Source organism: Cynocephalus volans, chromosome 9 (assembly GCF_027409185.1).
Source record: "Cynocephalus volans isolate mCynVol1 chromosome 9, mCynVol1.pri, whole genome shotgun sequence".
NCBI classification, from domain to species: domain Eukaryota; kingdom Metazoa; phylum Chordata; class Mammalia; order Dermoptera; family Cynocephalidae; genus Cynocephalus; species Cynocephalus volans.
The window spans coordinates 42,650,379-42,670,469 of NC_084468.1; the positions used below are offsets into that span (position 1 = coordinate 42,650,379).

At 36.7% G+C, this 20,091-nt stretch overlaps 1 protein-coding gene and 1 long non-coding RNA gene across 4 annotated transcripts in view; one reads left to right on the top strand and one right to left on the bottom strand.

Moving 5' to 3' along the window:
- Positions 1-14,012, bottom strand: part of NFXL1 (nuclear transcription factor, X-box binding like 1) — a 61,682-nt gene extending 47,670 nt beyond the window's left edge. For 2 of the 3 annotated variants that reach the window (XM_063108090.1, XM_063108092.1), the window contains exons 1-5: positions 13,425-13,713; positions 10,822-10,992; positions 6,049-6,158; positions 3,336-3,466; positions 122-300 (exon numbers count right to left, since the gene is read on the bottom strand). In XM_063108090.1, the coding sequence (XP_062964160.1) occupies positions 122-300; positions 3,336-3,466; positions 6,049-6,158; positions 10,822-10,992; positions 13,425-13,608 (775 nt within the window). In that variant the 5' untranslated portion in view covers positions 13,609-13,713. Of the gene's footprint in view, positions 1-121; positions 301-3,335; positions 3,467-6,048; positions 6,159-10,821; positions 10,993-13,424; positions 13,714-13,953 lie in introns of those variants that run through there. The other variant, XM_063108091.1, reaches the window with a different exon arrangement.
- Positions 14,013-14,208: 196 nt separating this feature from the next.
- Positions 14,209-20,091, top strand: part of LOC134386172 (uncharacterized) — a 39,691-nt gene continuing 33,808 nt past the window's right edge. Inside the window, exon 1 of the long non-coding RNA XR_010024455.1 lies at positions 14,209-14,234. This is a non-coding gene — a long non-coding RNA (uncharacterized LOC134386172). The remainder of the gene's footprint in view (positions 14,235-20,091) is intronic.

Consider the following 20,091-nt stretch of genomic DNA (forward strand, 5'->3'; position numbering starts at 1 on the left):
TTTGAATTTTTAAGTTCAACAGCAAACTTAAGTTCTAAATTAAACTTTCACAATTTTTTTTGCCTCAACATAAAAAGAAATAACCACCCACAAATGATTAATAATGTAATATATAACTCACCGGGATGACAGAGGAGTAAACACTTATGGCCACAAGAAGGTTTAAATTCTCTCTCACATACTTGGCCACACGAATGAGGCACAAGCCACGGATCTAAACGTGGATCTTCTACTTTTCCACAGTAGCAATAGTACCTACTAGGTGTTTCAGATCGTTTATATTCAAACCTACATTTTGGACTACAAAGAAGAATGACACTATTAAAGTTAATTTCATCTTCAAAAGCAACATGAGACAGGAATATACTTAGTAACAGCAAATACTCTGTTCAATCAGTTTTATGTTGAGGAACTCTCTGCTCCATCTTCATATTAGTAAAAACCAAGATCTTACTAAAATCTATTTCAACCATCTAGAACAGCTCTGTACAATATAATTTCCTGAGATGACAGAACTGTTTGATACCTGCACTTTCCAATACACTAGCCATTAGCCACATACGGCTAGTGAGCACTTGAAATGTGGCTAATGTTCACAACTGAGGAAGGAACAGAATTTTCTATTTTATAATTTTTTTAAAATTTAAGTGTGACTAATTGCTATGTATTAAACAGCACATATCTAGAATACAGCCACAAAAAGAAAGCACCATTAGCTTTCTACTAACCACCTGAACTTTATTCTTGAGGTACTCATCCTGATTTTTATAAAGCTGGATTTTTTTAAAGCTTGGTTATGTGGTTTGCTTGTATATTAGCAACAGCAAACAGAAAAGGGAAATTGGGTTATAGGTGGGCAACACAGCAACAAGAAACATGACTAAAATTTAGAATTAAGGAGGAAAAAACCTGAAACAAAGAATTTCACAATTTTCAACATCTAATACAAAACAGATATATTTCAAATGTGCCCACATCAAAGAAAAGTTCAAATATTGTTTCATATTTTCTGCTAAAGCAGAAAGATTTTTAACCTACCACATTAAAATAAGGAAATGCTGGTACTAGAAGTATTAACCTTCAGCTATCAAAAATTCATTTGTAGATAATCATAGATAACTTCATTCTCAAAAGATGCTCAAACCCTACTATCTAAACAAATGAGTATAGTTAATATTCTATACTAGCACAACAGTTTCACATCACTTAAATTTCATTTTTATCAGATACAATATATTTCCATTGTCATGAGAATATGTCCTGTTTCCAAATAAACGCCACACAAATATACAAAATAAGCAAAAGATATCTGTTCCTGTAATTAAAAATAAAAAAAATACCATGTCTCATCTGGAATAAATAATTGGCATTTTTGTTAGAAGAGTTAAATTTTCCTTTACTAAAGGAAAAATGTCTACCATTCCTTTAAGCTAGTGTGGAGGGAGATGTGTACTTTTAATAAACTTAAATATGGATGGCTAATCGGCAACTCACCACACCTTAACACTGCCCATAAGCACAGAGACTGAGCGGTTGCATTGAGAACAATACGTGCAAATGTATGAGTTTTATTTAAAATAACAGAATGCCAACACTGAAATGTAATTATGCTTTATCTTGTTCATAAACAAGCAATATGTCAGTAAAAACATCTATTTTAAATTTTTTTATTTCCATAAAATAACTAATTTAAAATCATTAACATTTGTTACCAAGTTCTAGCTCTATTCTGACAATGATTAAACAAAATGGGTTCTCAACCAGAATAGCCTTTTTGTGAAATGCAAAGGATACTGCACAGTTGATTAAATTTTTGTTCCTTTTAGATTTAGAAGAGTAACAGTTTATTATTAACCAGTACTTTCCTCTCCTATGGCAAAATGACTACTTAAAATAGAAGTGAGAAGAGCAAGGGTGAGAAAAAGTGTATATGAGGTTTAAATCTCTTTAACAAATCAGAATATCTGGTTTAATTCTGTAGTATTAAACACTAAAATCCCTCTAACACAAATAAATACTAAACAGTAGCAAAACAAACATAGACGTTGAAATTTTAAACTGTTTCAGAGAACCATGCACTCAATGAAGAGAAAATAAATAATATCTCTAAAAGCAATATCATAAAACAACTCAGTTGGAAGAATACAAAAAGCACTGAATTTAGAAGTCAGAAATCCTAGGTTTCAAATCCCGGGTCCACCACTTAAGAGTAAGAGGAGCCTGAACACATCATTCCCTTTAACTAACCTCAATATCTCCATTGCTAACAGAAGAATAAAATCTCTCACAAATCACTGAAAATCATGTTTACAAAGTAACTAGCATGTCTAAAATGTTTTTAAAAACTACACTACCACAATTTTACAAAGGTATTAGTATTTATGGAAGTAGGGAGGTCTGATATGGATCCAGGTTTTGTCAGGCCTGAATCAACTTGGGGGCCTCTGTTAAGATAAAGAACACAAAATCATAAATATAAAATTAGCTACAAAAGTCACAAAATGTGAACGTACAGAGCCCCTAAAGCTTATGCTTTGTTACCTTGACAGGAAATTTACCCCTCTGGGCTGCTAGTATGGATAATTTTTTATTTTCTATATTTAGCAGAGATATAAAATTTCTACTCCCCAATACTTTTTGGAAATGTAACAGAAGTTCAGGATCAAATAATCATCAATAATACACAAAACTAGTGCCGGCCCATGGTTCTCACACTTGGGACAGTGTGGTGCTGATAACACCAAATCAAACACTATGGGTTTGAATCCTTATATAGGGATGGCTGGTTGGCTCAATTGGGAGAGCGTGGTGCTGACAACACCAAATCAAGGGTTAAGATCCCCTTACCCGTCATCTTTTGAAAAAAAAAAATAATATGCAAAACTAATAAAATAAACATAGAAAAATTAATGACATTAGATAATATATACCTGCAGTTTTGAGATTTCAAGGATAAAACTGGGAAGCCTATGATCAAAATGTTAGAAAACAGTTTTGTACAATGTGATACTAATGTAAACTAACAGGAATTCCAGAAAAGAAGTACTAGAAGTATGAATGAGTCTCAGTCCTAAAGAAAAGAAATGAAAATCCCTTAAAAGGATAAATAAGTAGTTTTGCAAGGGAAAAAACAAAGTCTGAATGATGTATTAGTTACTGAAAAGAACCAGCAGTCATACAAATTGGGGGAGGGGGGGGAGGCCATTAGCAAGGTCCGATATCTTTATAAATTGAAGGTCAAACATGGATAATGAAACCAAAAATAAAAGTAACTTATGATCTACAATTTTCATTTATTCTACAACTTAATAATCCAACTAATTAGAAAACATTACCAAGGCCAGGGATAATCTCTCTTTCCAAAATCATCATCCGTCAGAGAAGATATAAGAAATTGGCTGTCTTTAGCCCATTTCTGGATACAGGGCATGTGAAATATACAAAAACATCCTGAACAGCTCCAAACCTAAGACAAAAGTCAGAAATAAACATGTATGCAATGATGTTTTCTTTGTTAATCCACAATACTTTAAAATGAGCATCACATTAAACTATTTTTAAGAGCCAACTAAGGATTAAAGGAAAAAATCTTTCCTTCCAGTATAATAGAAGAAATGCTCTTTACAAATATGTTATAAAAATGTATTTAAGTGTAGAAGACTTCAAGGAAAAATCTTATTAAAAAACCAGATTAATTCAACTAGAAATAACTACTGCTAACATTCTGGACATCTCCAATTTCTTTTTATATATATTTCATACATTTTAAAAATGAGGTCATACTGTACTGACAGACATATAACTTTATAGTCTTTTTTTAAACATAGTATAATCATTTACCCTTATCAAATATGTTCATACAACATATTTTAACTGTATGATATATCACGTAGTTTTATGTACCATAATTTATTTAACCAATTTCTCATTGTTGGACATTAATGTTAATCCCATTATAAATAACACTACAAAGGGATCCTTAAGCACAAATATGTACATATATCTTCATATAGCCCTTTTGTTATATAAAATCTGTTAGTCTAGCACTTAGTACAAATTTCTAAAAATTAAGTGAACAAAAATTGAGAATACATATAATGTAAAAGTTTAAGGAATAACATTAAATTAATTTTTAAAACCTACCAACATTTTGATATAACTAACAAAAGTCAGTTCTCCTCTCCTTATAACATTTTCAACTGTTTGATAAAATCAGACATGTAGCATACTGCATAAGCTGGTAACAGCAATTGAAAAAAACAAAAACAAAAACCACCTCTTAGTTTGGGTTCCCCCAAAGCAGTGCTGAGATAAGAACTTGGATGCAGGAGTGAGGGGAAAAGATGAGGAAGGAGAAATGCTAATAAATGGTATATGGTTGAGTTGATTACCACTAGGGGCCACAGAAGTTCAATCCTGCAGGGGACCCTCTGAAAAACTATGTAAAACACACCTTGGACATAACAGAGAGGAGGCCGGGTAATTTATTCACCAATTCCCTGTGGTGGCATGTTGCCCCAAGGGGCCTTAACTCTCCAGTGCTTCTCCACTATACCTGTGTAGTGGCTGAGTCAGTTCCCAAGGAGAAAATCTTAAGGCGGGAGGGGAGAGGGAGTCCTATACAGCAAGTGTTTACAATAGGACTGTACCCACATGCAGAGAGATGATTCATCCATTGCAGTTGAAATCAAAGTAGGCCAACCAGATGTGACTCTGGGCACCAAAGACATCTGCTACACTATCCTACCCAACCTGAGCATGTTAAATTTCTGATCACTCTACATGACCAACCCACCTCATCTGGCCTGATTTTCTTTCTCTAGGCAATGTTGCTATAATAGCAATAGATTAATGGATTAATTGATTAATTTAATGGATTAAAATTGACTCTAACATATTCAGTCATCATCACATCTTCTTAACTGCTTCATTAATGCCCCTTTAAATTTACACATTGATAACTTCACCATTAGGCTATAGCTCCTCTAAGGACATGAGTTATGTCTGAATCCCTCTCTCTCTCCAATGACCCTTGCCACTCCCCACATTGCCCTTCAACACAGGAGACACTGACTAATAAAGCCTAAGAGTCACTGCCAAGTTATACTTCCTTGAAAGTAGGAACCATATCTCTCTTTTTTCCAAACCCAATCAAAGTAATGAAATATAGTACATTTGAAGATTTCAACAATTGCAGATAGATCTACCATACGACCCAGCTATCCCACTGTTGGGAATATACCCAGAGGAATGGAAATCATCAAGTCGAAGGTATACCTGTTCCCCAATGTTTATCGCAGCACTCTTTACCATAGCCAAGAGTTGGAAACAGCCCAAATGCCCATCATCAGATGAGTGGATACGGATAATGTGGTACATCTACACAATGGAATACTACTCAGCTATAAAAACGAATGAAATACTGCCATTTGCAACAACATGGATGGACCTCGAGAGAATTATATTAAGTGAAACAAGTCAGGCACAGAAAGAGAAATACCACATGTTCTCACTTATTGGTGGGAGCTAAAAATTAATATATAAATTCACACACACACACACACACACAAAACCGGGGGGGGGGGGAGATATAACAACCACAATTACTTGAAGTTGATACGACAAGCAAACAGAAAGGACATTGTTGGGGGGGAGGGGGGAGGGAGAAGGGAGGGAGGTTTTGGTGATGGAGAGCAATAATCAGCCACAATGTATATCGACAAAATAAAATTTAAAAATAAATAAATAAATAAATAATAAAAATAAACACCACAAAAAAAAGAAGATTTCATATATGTTGTAATCTAAAATACAGACGCTAAAAATGATTTGTTAAGTCAGCATATACATTAAAACTGAAGATATTTGCTAATAATAGAGGTAATTTTTTAAAAATTACAGATTTATAAAATGAAGATAAAATCATATACAAAATTCTCAAATGAAGCATTTTTAAACAAAAATAAGCAAAAGAATAATAAATGGTTAGGCATTGTAAATAAGATATTTGGGGGAGATACATTAATACAGATAAGGAGAAAAACTTACTGCTTGGTTTCTCTTCACTGAAGCAATACAAATTAAGCATGTCATAGCCCCTGCTTGAAAAGCTTCATTTACATACTGTTTTGTTCGCTCTAATTCACGTATATCACCATCTTGAAATTTAAAAATTGAAAATCTTGTGTTAAGCAGTATCTGAAAATAACACAAACTCGCTGACAGCACCACATTATATAAGAACTGACTAGCAATATCAATTGTTCAAAATATAGCTGAAAAACAAAGCTTTTTTTTAAAAAAGTAACCAATGAGCTGTCAAGAGGTCACAAAGTTCACGTATTAAATCTTCCATACTTAGTTCAAAAACAGTACCTTACCTCTCTCTAAGCACTCTCAGCATATACCTTCTTTTTTTGCTGTTACAGTCCTTAACAAATTTGGTGGGGGCAGAGCCATAGCAAGAGCAGCAAGATGTAAACTAATAATGGAAACCATACAAAAAGAACTGTGAAAGGAACTGTAAAGTCAAAACTAAGTAGAGCCGTGTAGCATAAACATAAGCCCAAATGTGTGAGGATGTGCCTTTTTAGCACACAGCATATTCTTAATAAAAACTTGTTGAATAAGAAGACTCTGAGGTCATTACAGTACAATAACCACGTTTCATTAAATCATGTTCACTCTATCTGCTTAAAAAGGTAGCATAAACATTTTAGAACAAAATTATCAGACTAGATTTTCTTTAAGCAATTGAGTACTAATTTGCTAGGCACTGTACTATTAGTATTTCAGTAGGATTAACTATTAATGAACTACTAATGAACTAGTTTGTTAACTAATTAATAGAGAACTATTATTATCTTCATTTTGCAGATGAGAAAACTGAGAACAATTAAGTAACTTCAGTTTGACTACAAAGTAAGGCCTCTTAATCCCTATGGTATGCTACAGTGAGGGATTACTGCAGGAAGGTACAAGAAAAGACAGGTAACACAAAAATGAAAAACAGTACAAGTACCCCATCATACAAACAACTCCAAAAGGGCAGTAATCTGAGTCATATTAGTATAAGAAAAATAAGCCTACATGCCTTTAGTACAATAAAGATTACTCAACAGAGGTTTACTGAGTCTCCAAGAAAAGTAGATTAACAACATAAACTACAATAAGTATAGACTTTACCATGGCAATAACATCATTCAACCCAAAATTTAAGTTGCCAAAAACTAAAAGTAAATAAGACAACTGAATAACTCTTTACTTTCAAAAATCATCTAAGTAAACACAACACTTACAAAATCTTACCCTACCAAAATGTAAACATAAGTGTAATTTAGGATATTAAAAAAATACATCTAAAAGCACTCTCAAAACTATAAAATATTATAAAATTATTAAAGACAATTGCTTTTAGATAAACACTGAAATTTTTAAAACATCCTTAAGAGCCGAATTAATAATCATATTCTGTGTGCTTATTTACTTCTCAACACAGCTGGCTTTAACAAACATACAACACTTAAATTTCATCTAATTTAAAAGCTAATTCATATAAAATTTAAGAACAATGGGCTGGCCAGTCAGCTCAATTGATTAGAGCATGATGCTGATAACACCAAGGTCCAGGGTTCCATCCCTGTACTGGTGAACTGCCAAAGAAAAAAAAAAAATTAAGAATAAGACAGAATAGGCTTTTACAAAATAAAATCTATTTATAAAATTTCTGTTAAGATTTGAAACATGTATTAGATTTTGGCTTCAGCAATAAAGTGTACTGCCCAGCATGTCACAGTGAATAGCATGGCATTTGCAGGCATACATTTTAAAAAGATCACTCTGGCAACTGATGAAAAATGAGGATGAGGAAGTCAAGACTGAAAGCAGAAAGTACCAACTAAGAGGCACTATAGCAGATAAAGAAATGAACAACCTTGAGCAGATTACTTAATATATCTGTTTGCTTATCTGCAAAACAGTAATGAAGTTATCTACCTCACAGTTATTACATGGGTTTAATCCACATATTAAACAGCTGTAAAGGCCTGAACTAGGCAATGATAGTATGTACAGAGAGGAAGGGTAAATTTAAGAAATTTAGGAAGTAAATCAGAGGAGGACTTGGTTACAATTAGACTGTTACTTTTAAAAGCTGATGTCTGTGTCAGGATTCAGAAGGAAAGATTGCTGCGTTTGATGAGCTAACATGGGTAGAGGGGAGAGTAGTAGTCAATGACAACACTCATGCCATGCATGTGCCATCCCTGTTCCCAGATTTCCGGCTTGGAAGGGAAACTGGGAAAATTGTATTGCTACTGAGATAAAGAAAACAAGAGAAGAAATAAATCATCTTTCAACACAAGTTTGATGTGTCCATGGCCAGCAAGATATAGATATTCATCAGGAAGTTGGCCATGCAAGTTTAAAATGTGAGAGAAGTATCACAAAAGTACAAAGGCAGTGCTCGCATAAAAATGAACTCCTTTGGTAAAGTCCTGGTGTTCAATTCACTAACATGAAATGGGAAGCATCTTATCACTCTGGAATTTATTGTTCTTAAATCAAGTAATCAGATTTCCTTACTTTGGTAGAGGCAAAGTACAGACCATAAAGGAATAAGAATCAAAATATTAACTGATCTGACACAAAACAGCATAAGAATTATCTTAATACTTTAAGATTAAAAATTAATACTTTAAGGTTAAAAATTAATAAAACTTACAAATGATAAATGTTTTCTCAACAGTAGAGAGATATACTACTGAGTTACATTACTGTATTTCCTATTTAAAAATAAAATCTGGGGGCTGGCCAGTTAGCTCAATCAGTAGAGTGTCGTGCTGGTAACAAAAAGCTGAAGGGTTTAGATCCCCATACCAGCCGGCCAAAAAATAAATAAATAAAAATAAAAATAAAATCTGCCTCTATCAAGATTGGTTTACATGAAGTCTTCTTGTAGCAAGAAACTTCTTAAGATTACTTTCTATGAAGTCCTCTAAAATTAGAGCAAGAAACCCCCTAACCTTAAAATTACTTTTTGTCACATTTTACCTGGATGAGCTAGACTTCTAAGCCAAACTTCCTTATCCATTTCCTCAGAAGATATGATAAATTTCTTAGAAACCTATCTTCATAATCCCATCAATGTACTCAGGCAACTACCTAATCACCAAGGTCATGGGGTGGCAGGGGAAGGAGCAAAATAAATAAATCATTCTGCCTGAAGACCTAACTCTCATACTCTTGAATTGCCTTTATTCCACCTCATGCTCAAACTCTGCTGTGCTTCTGATTCTGCTGTACTAACAGTCCTGAATTCCAACATCACTGGCTTTACACTACTCAAGAAAAGCACAATATAATAACTAAGGAACACATCAGTAGGGAGGAGAAGAAGAGAGCTGATGTGGTCTTATGATGTTAGGCCGTATGATCATGGGAAGACAGGATAAAGAAGAAACAGATAATCTTTTTAAAAGACAGGAAAAAAGAGAAGAGCTATGGTAGAAAATCTCTAATAATAAAGCTCACAAAATACATTAAACATTATAGCACATACTGTATGACAGGCACTACTGTAAGCACTATAGTGCTTACACATTGTGATTCATTTTATCCTAACAACTCTAGGTATTTTCTATCATTCTAGAGTATTTTCTATCCTTACACCCATTCTACAAAAGATGAAACCGAGACCATGAGGTGTGAAATAATATGTCAAATGTCTTATAGCCAAGTAGCAGAGCCAAAATACAAACCTTGGCAATCTGGCTCAAGAGTCTGTATTCTTAACCACTGTATATGCTGCCTTTTCCCTATAAACAAGTACAAAAGCAGCAGTCTAATCCACCTCAGAATTTTTCTGCTTTTACACAGAAAACGCAAAAAGCCCAGTAATGATTTGAAAGCTAAGTAAACTAGGTTTAAACCCAGCTCTGCCATTTAGTAATTCTGTAACTCTAAGAAAATCATTTCCTCTCTGTAGAGTTGTTTCCTGGAAAATTTCTAAGGTTTCTGCTAGTTCCAATAGGATACTAAAGTAAGAAAAAGAACTGAAAAAATAGTGCTATTACAAGGGTATATAATATATATCTACAAATATATTGATAAATATTGATATTACATACAAGAATGTTTCTAACAATTAAAGTATAAAATACAGAAAGTTTAAGAATATTCACATTTAAAATAATCTACTTTTACACTTAATACTAAGTCCTGCACAGCAGCATCACTTGGCCCTCTCTCTCACAAACAAACGTGGCTTTAAGAGCAACCCAGATATACATAACAGACATGATGAATGTACATGTCAAACCTAAAAAGATTTAATTTTTTTTAAAAGTATGAAAATCAGATGTTGTGAATAAGATAAAAATAAAGAAATAAAGTCAAAAAATAAAATGGAAATCAAAATACATTAGACATGATGAAAAAAAGAAAAAAAATGAAGACTAGATTGAAAGGGGTATCCAAAGTCCTCTAGTCCAATCAAATCACAACCAGGAGCAACTTGCCTTGGTTCATCTCTCAGGGAGCTTTGGTAGCACCCTCCCAGCATTCTACTGAAATGCCAATTAAACACGTGGAGAACTCCTAGGGCTGTAAAAGAGCCACTGCCATTCTATTTGCTTTACAGAAAGGTTACTGTTACACAACATGTAATTCAAATAGCAAAACATACAAAAATTCAAGTCTATGACACAAAATGCTCATTCTTAAGATGCAAAAACTACTCCATACAGAGTAAAGGTATTAACGAAAAATGTCAGGAATATACTTTTATTGATGTCAAAAAGTCAAAATTTAAAAGATCAGTACCTGTCTGAGTAGTGTATGTTATAAATGTGTTAGCAACTATTTTTCCCTGTTTGCCTTCAAAATCTTCATCTTCTTCTTCAGATGAAGAGCTAAAGTGTTCTTCAACAAGCTTTTTGGCTGCAGCTTGATTAGCCTTCTTGATTTCCTCAAATTTCCTCTGAGACATTAGCTCTATTGAAAAGGAGGAAAAAAAAAAGCTTCATTTCCACAAAACAGTCTCTCAAAAAGCAAGGCCTGATGTACTAATATATAAGTTTTAAACATGCATTTGAAAGTCACCTTTGGAACATTCGATCTTACTATAATCTGTTAGAAAAAGTATTTTCAAATTTCTTGACACACAAAGAGAATACCACAACAAAAACTTTCACTTTTGTAAGTATCCTGCTAAATGCAGTAATTGTTATAGAAATAAAGTGAAAAATCAAGAAAAATATTATAAAGGTATGATAAAAGTATCATAAAGCTGGTGATCAACCTCAAAATAAGGACTTCAACGAAAATTAAAATGGGGTGCTTTAAAATATATCATATACATTGATTTTTAGAGCTGAAGGAACATACCCATTGGGAGCACATAGAAATCAGGGGAGGTTGAGTGCTTCTTCAAACTACCCTCTTCTGAACTCTAACCCAGCCCACCAAAGAGTCTGCACATACAGTATTCACTGTACATCCACTACATTTATAATCTGCTGCTTAGAAAGCTCAAGAACTTTTTGCCTTCATTATAGACTTTTGACATTTTTGCATTTACAAAAAAATAAATATAACAATACACAAAATGTTAACATGGAAAACATGTTTTAGGTGGTGTATTTGTACTTAATGATGTTTTATCTTTTTTCCCCCTCATGAAATGTTTTCCAGTTTCCTGATACAGCCAGTTTGGTTGGGGCTTATCAACCAAAACTAATCATTTCAAGTAAAATTGAAAGAAAGTGTATATGTTGCTTAGCTAGGAATCTTTGAGTACTGGGGAAAAAGTAATGGCTATAAGATATATGACTCAAAACTTGTACAGTAAGATACAATAAATGTCATTAACCTATGGGAAATTAGCAATTAAAGATACATAAAGAAAAAAGGATGAAGTGGACAGATATAATGAAAATGTTTATAACCTGATAAATGTATTTACTTAACATTATCTCAAGGAAAATTAAAAATAAGTTGTCAAAGCACCCTTCTCACAATATTTCTTACAGTCAAATCTCAACTATCCGGGTAGAGAATGCTCACTTTCCTTCTATTCACAAAATCCAAGAAAGTTTACCGAAACTGTTGTTCATAGTTCTCCAAATTGTATACTTCACCATCACCACCATCATAAAGCTAAGAGGATACCACTTAAATTTAAAACTAGACTAGGAGAAAAACTACTCATAAGCTCAATTTTGTTCCCCTCCTAAAAAATGAATTCTGATAAACACATTAGAAACAAACAAACAAACAAAGTGATTTCAGGGATTATTCTCCCAGCCCATGGGGGGAGGGAGAGGGAGAGGGAGAGGGAGAGAGAGAGGGAGAGAGAGAGGGAGAGAAAGAGGGAGAGGGAGAGAGAGAGGGAGAGAGAGAGGGAGAGAGAGAGGGAGAGAGAGAGGGAGAGAGAGAGGGAGAGAGAGAGGGAGAGAGAGAGGGAGAGAGAGAGGGAGAGAGAGAGGGAGAGAGAGAGGGAGAGAGGGGGGAGGGGGGAGAGAGAGACAGAGAGAGAGAGAGAGAGAGAGAGAGAGTGAGTGAGTGTGTGGGTGGGTGGGTGGGTGGGTGGGTGGGTGGGTGGGTGGGTGTGTGTGTGTGTGCGTGCGCGCGCGTGAATGTTCTCAGGCTCCACTAAAACAGTCTTGGATGAAGAATACTGATATATCCGAAGAGGCAATACCAGATACGTCCGTGAAAGGCTATGAAATTTGTGAATTGGACCCACAGTGAAGAAAGGCATCACAAGCTCAAGCGCTTACAGGGCACAGACAAGTAAAGTCGATAAACGAATGCAATCTGGTAAAGACGGCAAATGACAACTGGCCCCAGAAATAGGAGACACAATCTGAGATGGAGTGCCCAAGCCCAATTTAAATGAGATTTCTGTGACTTAGCCCAGCTGACTGTTGCCATGCCCAAAAACACTAAAGCCACAAGATCTTATTTTACCAAAAGTTAACCAAATTTTTACGAGATTTTTAAGTAAACAAATATTTGCAACCAGTTCAGATTTAAAGCACTGCGATAACCAAACAACACTATAGACTAAATCAGACCTCGGGGCCACAATTTACAACTTATGGTCCAGGGATTCAGGTAGCAAAAAAGAGTGAAGGAAAGAGTACTGGACAGAGAAGGAACTAAGGTAATACCAATTAAAGTTAAAACGGAAGAGGTGTGATGGGAATCCGCCTACAATGCCGAAAAGAACAGCTGTCTAAAAGGTTTGGGAAGAACGCCCAATAATAAACTGCCGCAACAGGAGCGAGCGAGGGCGGAGGCCGTCCTGACTAGGAAAGTGCCTCCGAAGGCACCAGGTGGGATCGAGAACAGAGGCCATTCCCACCACCGGCCTCGGAAGGCTGCAGTGCTTCAGATCCCGCGGATCCCGCTGTGCCCGTTACCTGCAGCCGCACTGGCCGTGGCACCTCCCGGGCTGGGGTCAGAGTGACCGGCACCCACCGGCCCCTTCTCTCGCCCTCCTCCGGCGCCGCGGAAATGGACTCCATTTCCTGAGGAGGGTACTGCAGCGGCCCGTCCTCGGGCTCGGCCCCGGCCACCGGCCACCTGACGCCAGGGAGCTTCCATCCCTGCAGATGGGGGGAAAAAAGAAAGGAGTGGAAGGAGCGTGAGGGCGGCGGTTACCAGGGCGGACGAGAAGGGCAGAGGGGAGAGCCGGTGTGAGGGGCTGAGTGAGCAGGGCTTCTACAGGGCAGAGAGCGGGATGGAGAAGGTCGCGGCCCTGTCTCTCCCGGAGGGCGGGTCCACGCTAAGTCCGAGCTTTGGAGCTGGACCAAAGTGGGAGAGGACTAGGCAGAGAAATGGCCCGCAGGGGAAGGGGCACCCAGCGCCGGAGAGGAGAGCCAGGGATAAGGAAAGCTCCTCCTCAGACTCAAGGGGAGCGCGGCAAAGGTGGGAAAGCAGCAAACTGACCCCGCGGCTCCCGCCGGGAACCAACTGCAGTAACGTGCCCCACCGCAAGCTACGTCTCCTTACGGACAGCACCCGCCCCCAGTAACTACAACTCCCAGAAGTCCGCCTGCGGCCCGCAGATGCGTGGCAGCACAGTCCTCTTTCTTATCCGGAAGAGTCAGTGGAGTGGGCGGGGATCTCCGAGCGCATGTGCCGACCTATACTGGCCTTCGGGAACTACAACTCCCGGCGTGCTCTGGGGCTTGTAGGCGGGGACGGCCAAACGGACGCGTGGTAGGGAGGTAGGTGGGCCCGGAGCTGCTCTTGACCCCGCAATTTGCTGTTGCTTCACCCCGCTGGGTGTTAGAATTACGTCAGAGTAGCCCTAGTTGGCTCTTGGTCATGTTTAGCCCTGCTTTGGGGTTTGCAGGTGGCACAACGATTTTCACGAACGGGAAAAGAGCTTAGAAAGGTTGGCCACTGTGAAGAGGAAGAGCTAAGGGAGCAGTTGAAGGAAAGTGGCTCGAATAGGGAAAGCGCCCTTCTGAGTTGCTAGAGCGATGTAGAAAGTAAATCTAAAGCCTATTATTGTCATGGTGCTTTGCAGTTTACAATTAGCTTTCCCTGGAGCGGTCTGATTTTTACCTTCACGACAGGTCCCTAAAGTAGATTTTATTAACGAAAATAACTGAGAGCCAGGACCTAAGTCTTGACTGTGTTGAGTTTTCCAATAAGGTATAGATAGATTTTTAAAAATTCATTTTAGGGACTGTCTAGGATTGAGAAATATATTGATTGCTGTTTGGGTTGTACAATATTTATACAACCCTTCAACTTAATTAATTCCCTGATTAATCATAAAGAGTATTTAGATAACGTTTACTAAGTGCCAGGCACTGTTCAAAGTGTTTTACATATATGGATTGTTAAAGAAAAATGAGCTACAATAAAATTTTAAGGAGTTTGAGTAAAAAGCAATTTATGAATTTGGGGACACCAGACCAACAGAGATTTAGTGTTCAAATGACAAATGTCAGAGGCAAATATTTACTGAGAAAATGCGGAAGCAAAATAAAGAAATTTGGTTGGTATGCAGTTACATAATTGTTTTTGCGGGGGGCGGGGGGGGGCGGGTACCTTTTGGGAAGTCCCTAGTCACATAAGCTTATGTTAGCTGGCTGCCTGTGATTGGGTGGGGTTAAGTCTTATTTCTGCCTAGCATAAGCATTAACTAGAAATGACCCTAATTAAGTTTTGCTTATGTTCACAATGTAAGCTAGATTAAGGCTATTTTTAAGACCTAGCTGGCTTTGTTAGCTTAGAAATTTTTCGGGCCTGGTCTCATTTTTAATTTTACTTTAACAGTATTAACTAATTTGGTACTCACAATAACCCTATATATTATCCCCATTTTACAGCTGAGAATACTGAGACAGAGATGTTAAGAAATTTGCAGTTGGTCATACAGCTAGGAAATGGTGAAGCCGAGATTCAGACCTAAGTAGTCTGACATTAGAAACCATGCTTTTAACCTCTTGAAGGTAGATATTACAGAGTTACCTGTACGTTATCTAAACTCAAAAATAATGTCCAGAAGAATAATATAACTTTGCTGGCTAGAAACTAAGAGGTATGCAGCAAATCTCTTAACTGCACTTTTATAAGGACTATTATCTTAAAGCTGCAAACAGCTTTAAAAGTTTAGAAAGCCTAAAGTTAAACTTTTCTACAGTGGAGTTTTCAGATGCAGGGAAGGAGCTGCTATACAGTCTAAGAGGAAATACAGTGATCGTCACTGAGTAATATCCAAGAAATATTGAGTGGCTACTAATGAGGGAAATCCTGCTTAGAACCATGTTATATGCCAAAGATCTGGATGAACATATTGTCCAAATTTCCATGCTGAACTTTTTTTTTTTTTTTTTTTTTGGTGGCTGGCCAGTATGGGGATCCAAACCCCTTGACTTTGGTGTTATAACACCAAGTTCTAACCACTGTCAAAACTTCTTGAAAGCAAATTTCTTCTATTCCCACATAGATTTAATAGCTAAAACAGTGCCCAGCATTCATTAAGTGCTTCCTATATGCCAGCATTCTTCTAAGTCCTTTTTTCTTTTACTTATCTAATCTTAACAAAAACCTATGAAGTAGGTATTATTATCATCAAAAGCATTTTTAAAATTAGGAAATAAAGGCACAGAAAATTTTCTTATTCAGCATCCTAGCAGAGCCATGATTACAACTAGGTAGTGTGACTCCTGGCCTATACTCTTCACCACCACGCTGTATAATGACTGCGTAAATGTTTATCTAGAAATTCCAGTTATTTTTAGAGCACCTAAAAAGGCAAAAGGTTCATAGAAACAGAATCTCTTCCTGCCATATTATACAATGAAAATTAATAATCATAATAATCACTACGGAATCAGAAAGAATCTTACATGCTCTCTGAGTGAGCAAACATTCATTATATTATCATTCTAAATTTTTGCAGTGGAGAGCTGTGTATATCATAATGTGGAAGCATATTTAAGTTGAGGATACATTTTCAAAAATTATCATTGCTGTTATTTTTTACTTTGAAATTTCAGATTACATTTGGAAGAAAAGAAGTTTCTTTGTGTTTATCGAAAGGAACATTAGGTTAAATGTTGAGAAATATAATTGTGCATTTATAATTAATTTTAATTTAAAAAATACAAGAATAGCTAAAAACAAAAAGATTGACAATACCATGTGTTCACAAGGATGTGGAGCAACTGAAGGTTTCTGGTGGGAGTGGAAATTGGTTCAAGCACTTTCAAAAAATATTTGACAGTATCTATTAAAACTAAACATGAGTGGTGAAAATATTCTATCTTGATCTGGGTAGTAGTTCCACTGCTGTGTACATATGTTAAAAACTCATCAAATTATAATTTATGATTTGTGAAATATTTACTATATGTACACTACACGTCAATTTTTAAAAAGAATTCTAAAATAAACATAGAAAAAATAAAATATCTGAATTCTGCTTTTGCCCAGCCATTTGAAAAATGTGATATTATTTGTCCATTACTGACATACTGTCCTGATATGAATGGTTTTTGCCAGAGTATTTATACACAACATCCAAATACATTTATGCTTGACAAATACATCTATACTTAGGTAAACACTCTGCCAGTCTGATCAATTTATTGCCTCTCTGCTCCAATTCACCCTTCAATATACGCTCAGTAACAATGGATAGAACTTTTTTAATCATCTCCACAAAGAGCACAATGATAAATTTTCTCAGTAGAGAGCGCTAGAGACGTTACAGGAGGGAAGGTGCTCTCCTGGTCTATCGATGTTTCCTGCTGCTGCACACTGGGTCAACAAACTTGCAGCCTCTGTCTGGCCTGGTGACAACTTGCTTCAAAGGCCTCCTGCTCATGCTGGTGCCCTAAGCCACCACTCACTGCTGTGAGCACTCCCACCCCTGGACTTCCTCCTGCTGCAGACCTGGCATATATTTATATCAATTTTACTTGAGATACAAATATGACCCAGCCAAACTGCAGGAAAAATAAATAAATTTAAAAGTGTTATGAAGAAAATAAAAGATAAAATATGAAGTGCAAATTTACCAGGGAAAATAAGTAATAAAACTGTTCTGTTATAGGTGAGGCAGCAGAGAATTAGAAAAATTATCAAGTTGATTTTCCTAGTCAGCCCTAATTTCAGGGGACTGAATCCTGTTTTGCTGTACTTAGTAATACTCAGAATTGAATGATTTTTTTTTAAGTATTTTATGATAGGAATTTTATGAAAATAAAATAATTTTAAGAAAACCAGGCTATCATTTTACTTGTTCTAGAAAAACCTTCATAACAGAGAGAAATAAACCAAACATTCATGCTTATCCAATGTAAATTATTTTCAAATATTCAGCTAAATAACCCATCAATCAGTAAGTAATTGAGTCTAACAGATATCCAATACTGTCAGGTGTTACTGAACTGAAAGGAAATCATCATCCACTGTGCAGTCTGGCCAATAAGTCTGCACACTGAGATTTACAGTAGGAAAGATTAGCTTTAATGTTGACAGGTGCCAGTCAAGGAGAACCAGGAAGCTAGTGCTATAAACACCCAGACTCCCTGATGACTTGAAGTCACAAGCATTGATAGAACAAAATCATGAGTAAGGGTCTTGGGAGTTGTATGGGGATCTTACTGGCTTGTAGTTGAAGACAGCACAACTCTTTCTGCCATCTTGACAGCTAAGAGTTAAATGTGTCCCCCAAAACTTCATGTGTTAGACACTTAATCTCCATTGTAACAGTGTGAAGAGGGTGGGAAATGCAATTATGGTATTTGAAAAGTAGGGCCTTTGAAAGATGATTAGATCTGAGGACCATACCCTAGTGAATGGATTGATCCACTCATGGAGTATTGGGTTGATGGTTTAATGGGTGGTAATGGACATGGTTCTGATGGCTTTAAAAGGAGAGCAAGTGAGGAGGTTAGCTCGCTCTTGTTTAGGCCATTCTTGCCATGTGAAACCCTGGTCACCACAGGACCCTGTAGAGAGTTCTACCCAGAAAAAGTCCCTCACCAGATGTGTTCCCTGGGCTGTGGACTTCCCAGCCTCCAAAACTGTGAGAAAGAAATTTCATTTATTTATAAATCACTCAATTTCAGGTATTCTATTGTAGACAGCAGGAACAGTCTGATACATTGACTAAGGTCCTTCTTAGCTCCTTTAAGTATGGAGGAGCATGAGCAGGCTCATGGTTAGTGGTGTTCTGTAAAATAACTTGAGATTGGCATTGCAGATATTATCTCAACACATTCTGTTAAGGGACAAACATCTTGTGACCAACAAATCATGCTTAGCCTAAGGAAAGAATATTCTTACCTTATGCTTATGCAAACTTTACTGTTACTCCCAGGAATTCAGCCCATCATATTTGGTCAAGCACATTTTTCTTTAGCTACTCCCTGCCCCCAGCCAAGCCAAGGCCTACTCTGGCTGAAGTTATAGAGAAAGCTAAGGGGAATATCAGGGTCTGTCCCATTTCACAGGCACTGGGCTTACATATCAGAGATTGGGAAGGGTTCACTGTTAGTAAACTGCCAAATGAAGAGGTCATAAAGATGTTAAGAACTGAGAAAATGATTCAGGGAAGGGTAAGATTTGAATGGGATGGAAGGAGGCACTCTGGGCGGTAGGAACAAATGAGCCAAAGTTTAGAAGTGAAAATAAGCATGGCAAGTGCTTGGACTAGAGAGGAGAAAATTCTTTTGAATCCCAAGGCAAAGGTGATAAATAGGGTAAAGGAAGACCTTGAAAGCAAAAGTAGAAAAGTTTGGTCTCAATATTGACAGCAAGTAGCCACTATGAGATTTAAGAGATGGGAGGTGACATCATAAAAGCAAGGTTTTTCAGAAAAACTAATATAGAAATAATAGGATAATTTGAGATGGGAAGAGCCTTGTGGCAGAATGGCCACCTAGAATTAAAATTGTAGCAAGTATGACTCTCAGTTTACAAACTCAGATATACACATAATCATATTTCAGCAGTCATAGTCTTTCAGTTCAGTCCCTATTATGTCCCAGGAACTTTCTAGGCACTGTAAATAGAGCAATAAATGCAATAAAATACCTCTCCTCATGGAACTTACATTTTGGCAAAGGAAACAGATAACAAAGTAATCAAATCAAAATAAAATTTCTCCCTGCAGGGAGATAAGGTGAAGAGGGTTTGAATTTAGATCAGATGGTCGGGGAGGGCACTCTAATAGGTTGACATTTGAGCAGAAACCTGAATGAAGAGACAACATGAGCCATTTGACACAGAAACTACAAGGATCCGGAAAAGGGAGCACAGCAAGGAGGCTGATATGATGTGAAAAAGATGAGCAAACAGAAGAGTGGTCGGAAATTACAGCAGAGAAGTAATTGGGGTCCATTTAATGTAGGGCTATGGTAATGATTTTGGATTTAATTTTAAGCAAGGTGAGGCAAGATAGTGACATGATTTAATTTTGTTTTTAAATGATCACAGTGGTTGCTCTATGAAAATGGATTACTGGCAAGAGCATTAGAGAGATCCATGAAAAGGCTACTTTTAGTAGTCCAGGTAGAAGATGGTTGTTTGGACTAGCGATGGAAGAGTTCAGTTTAT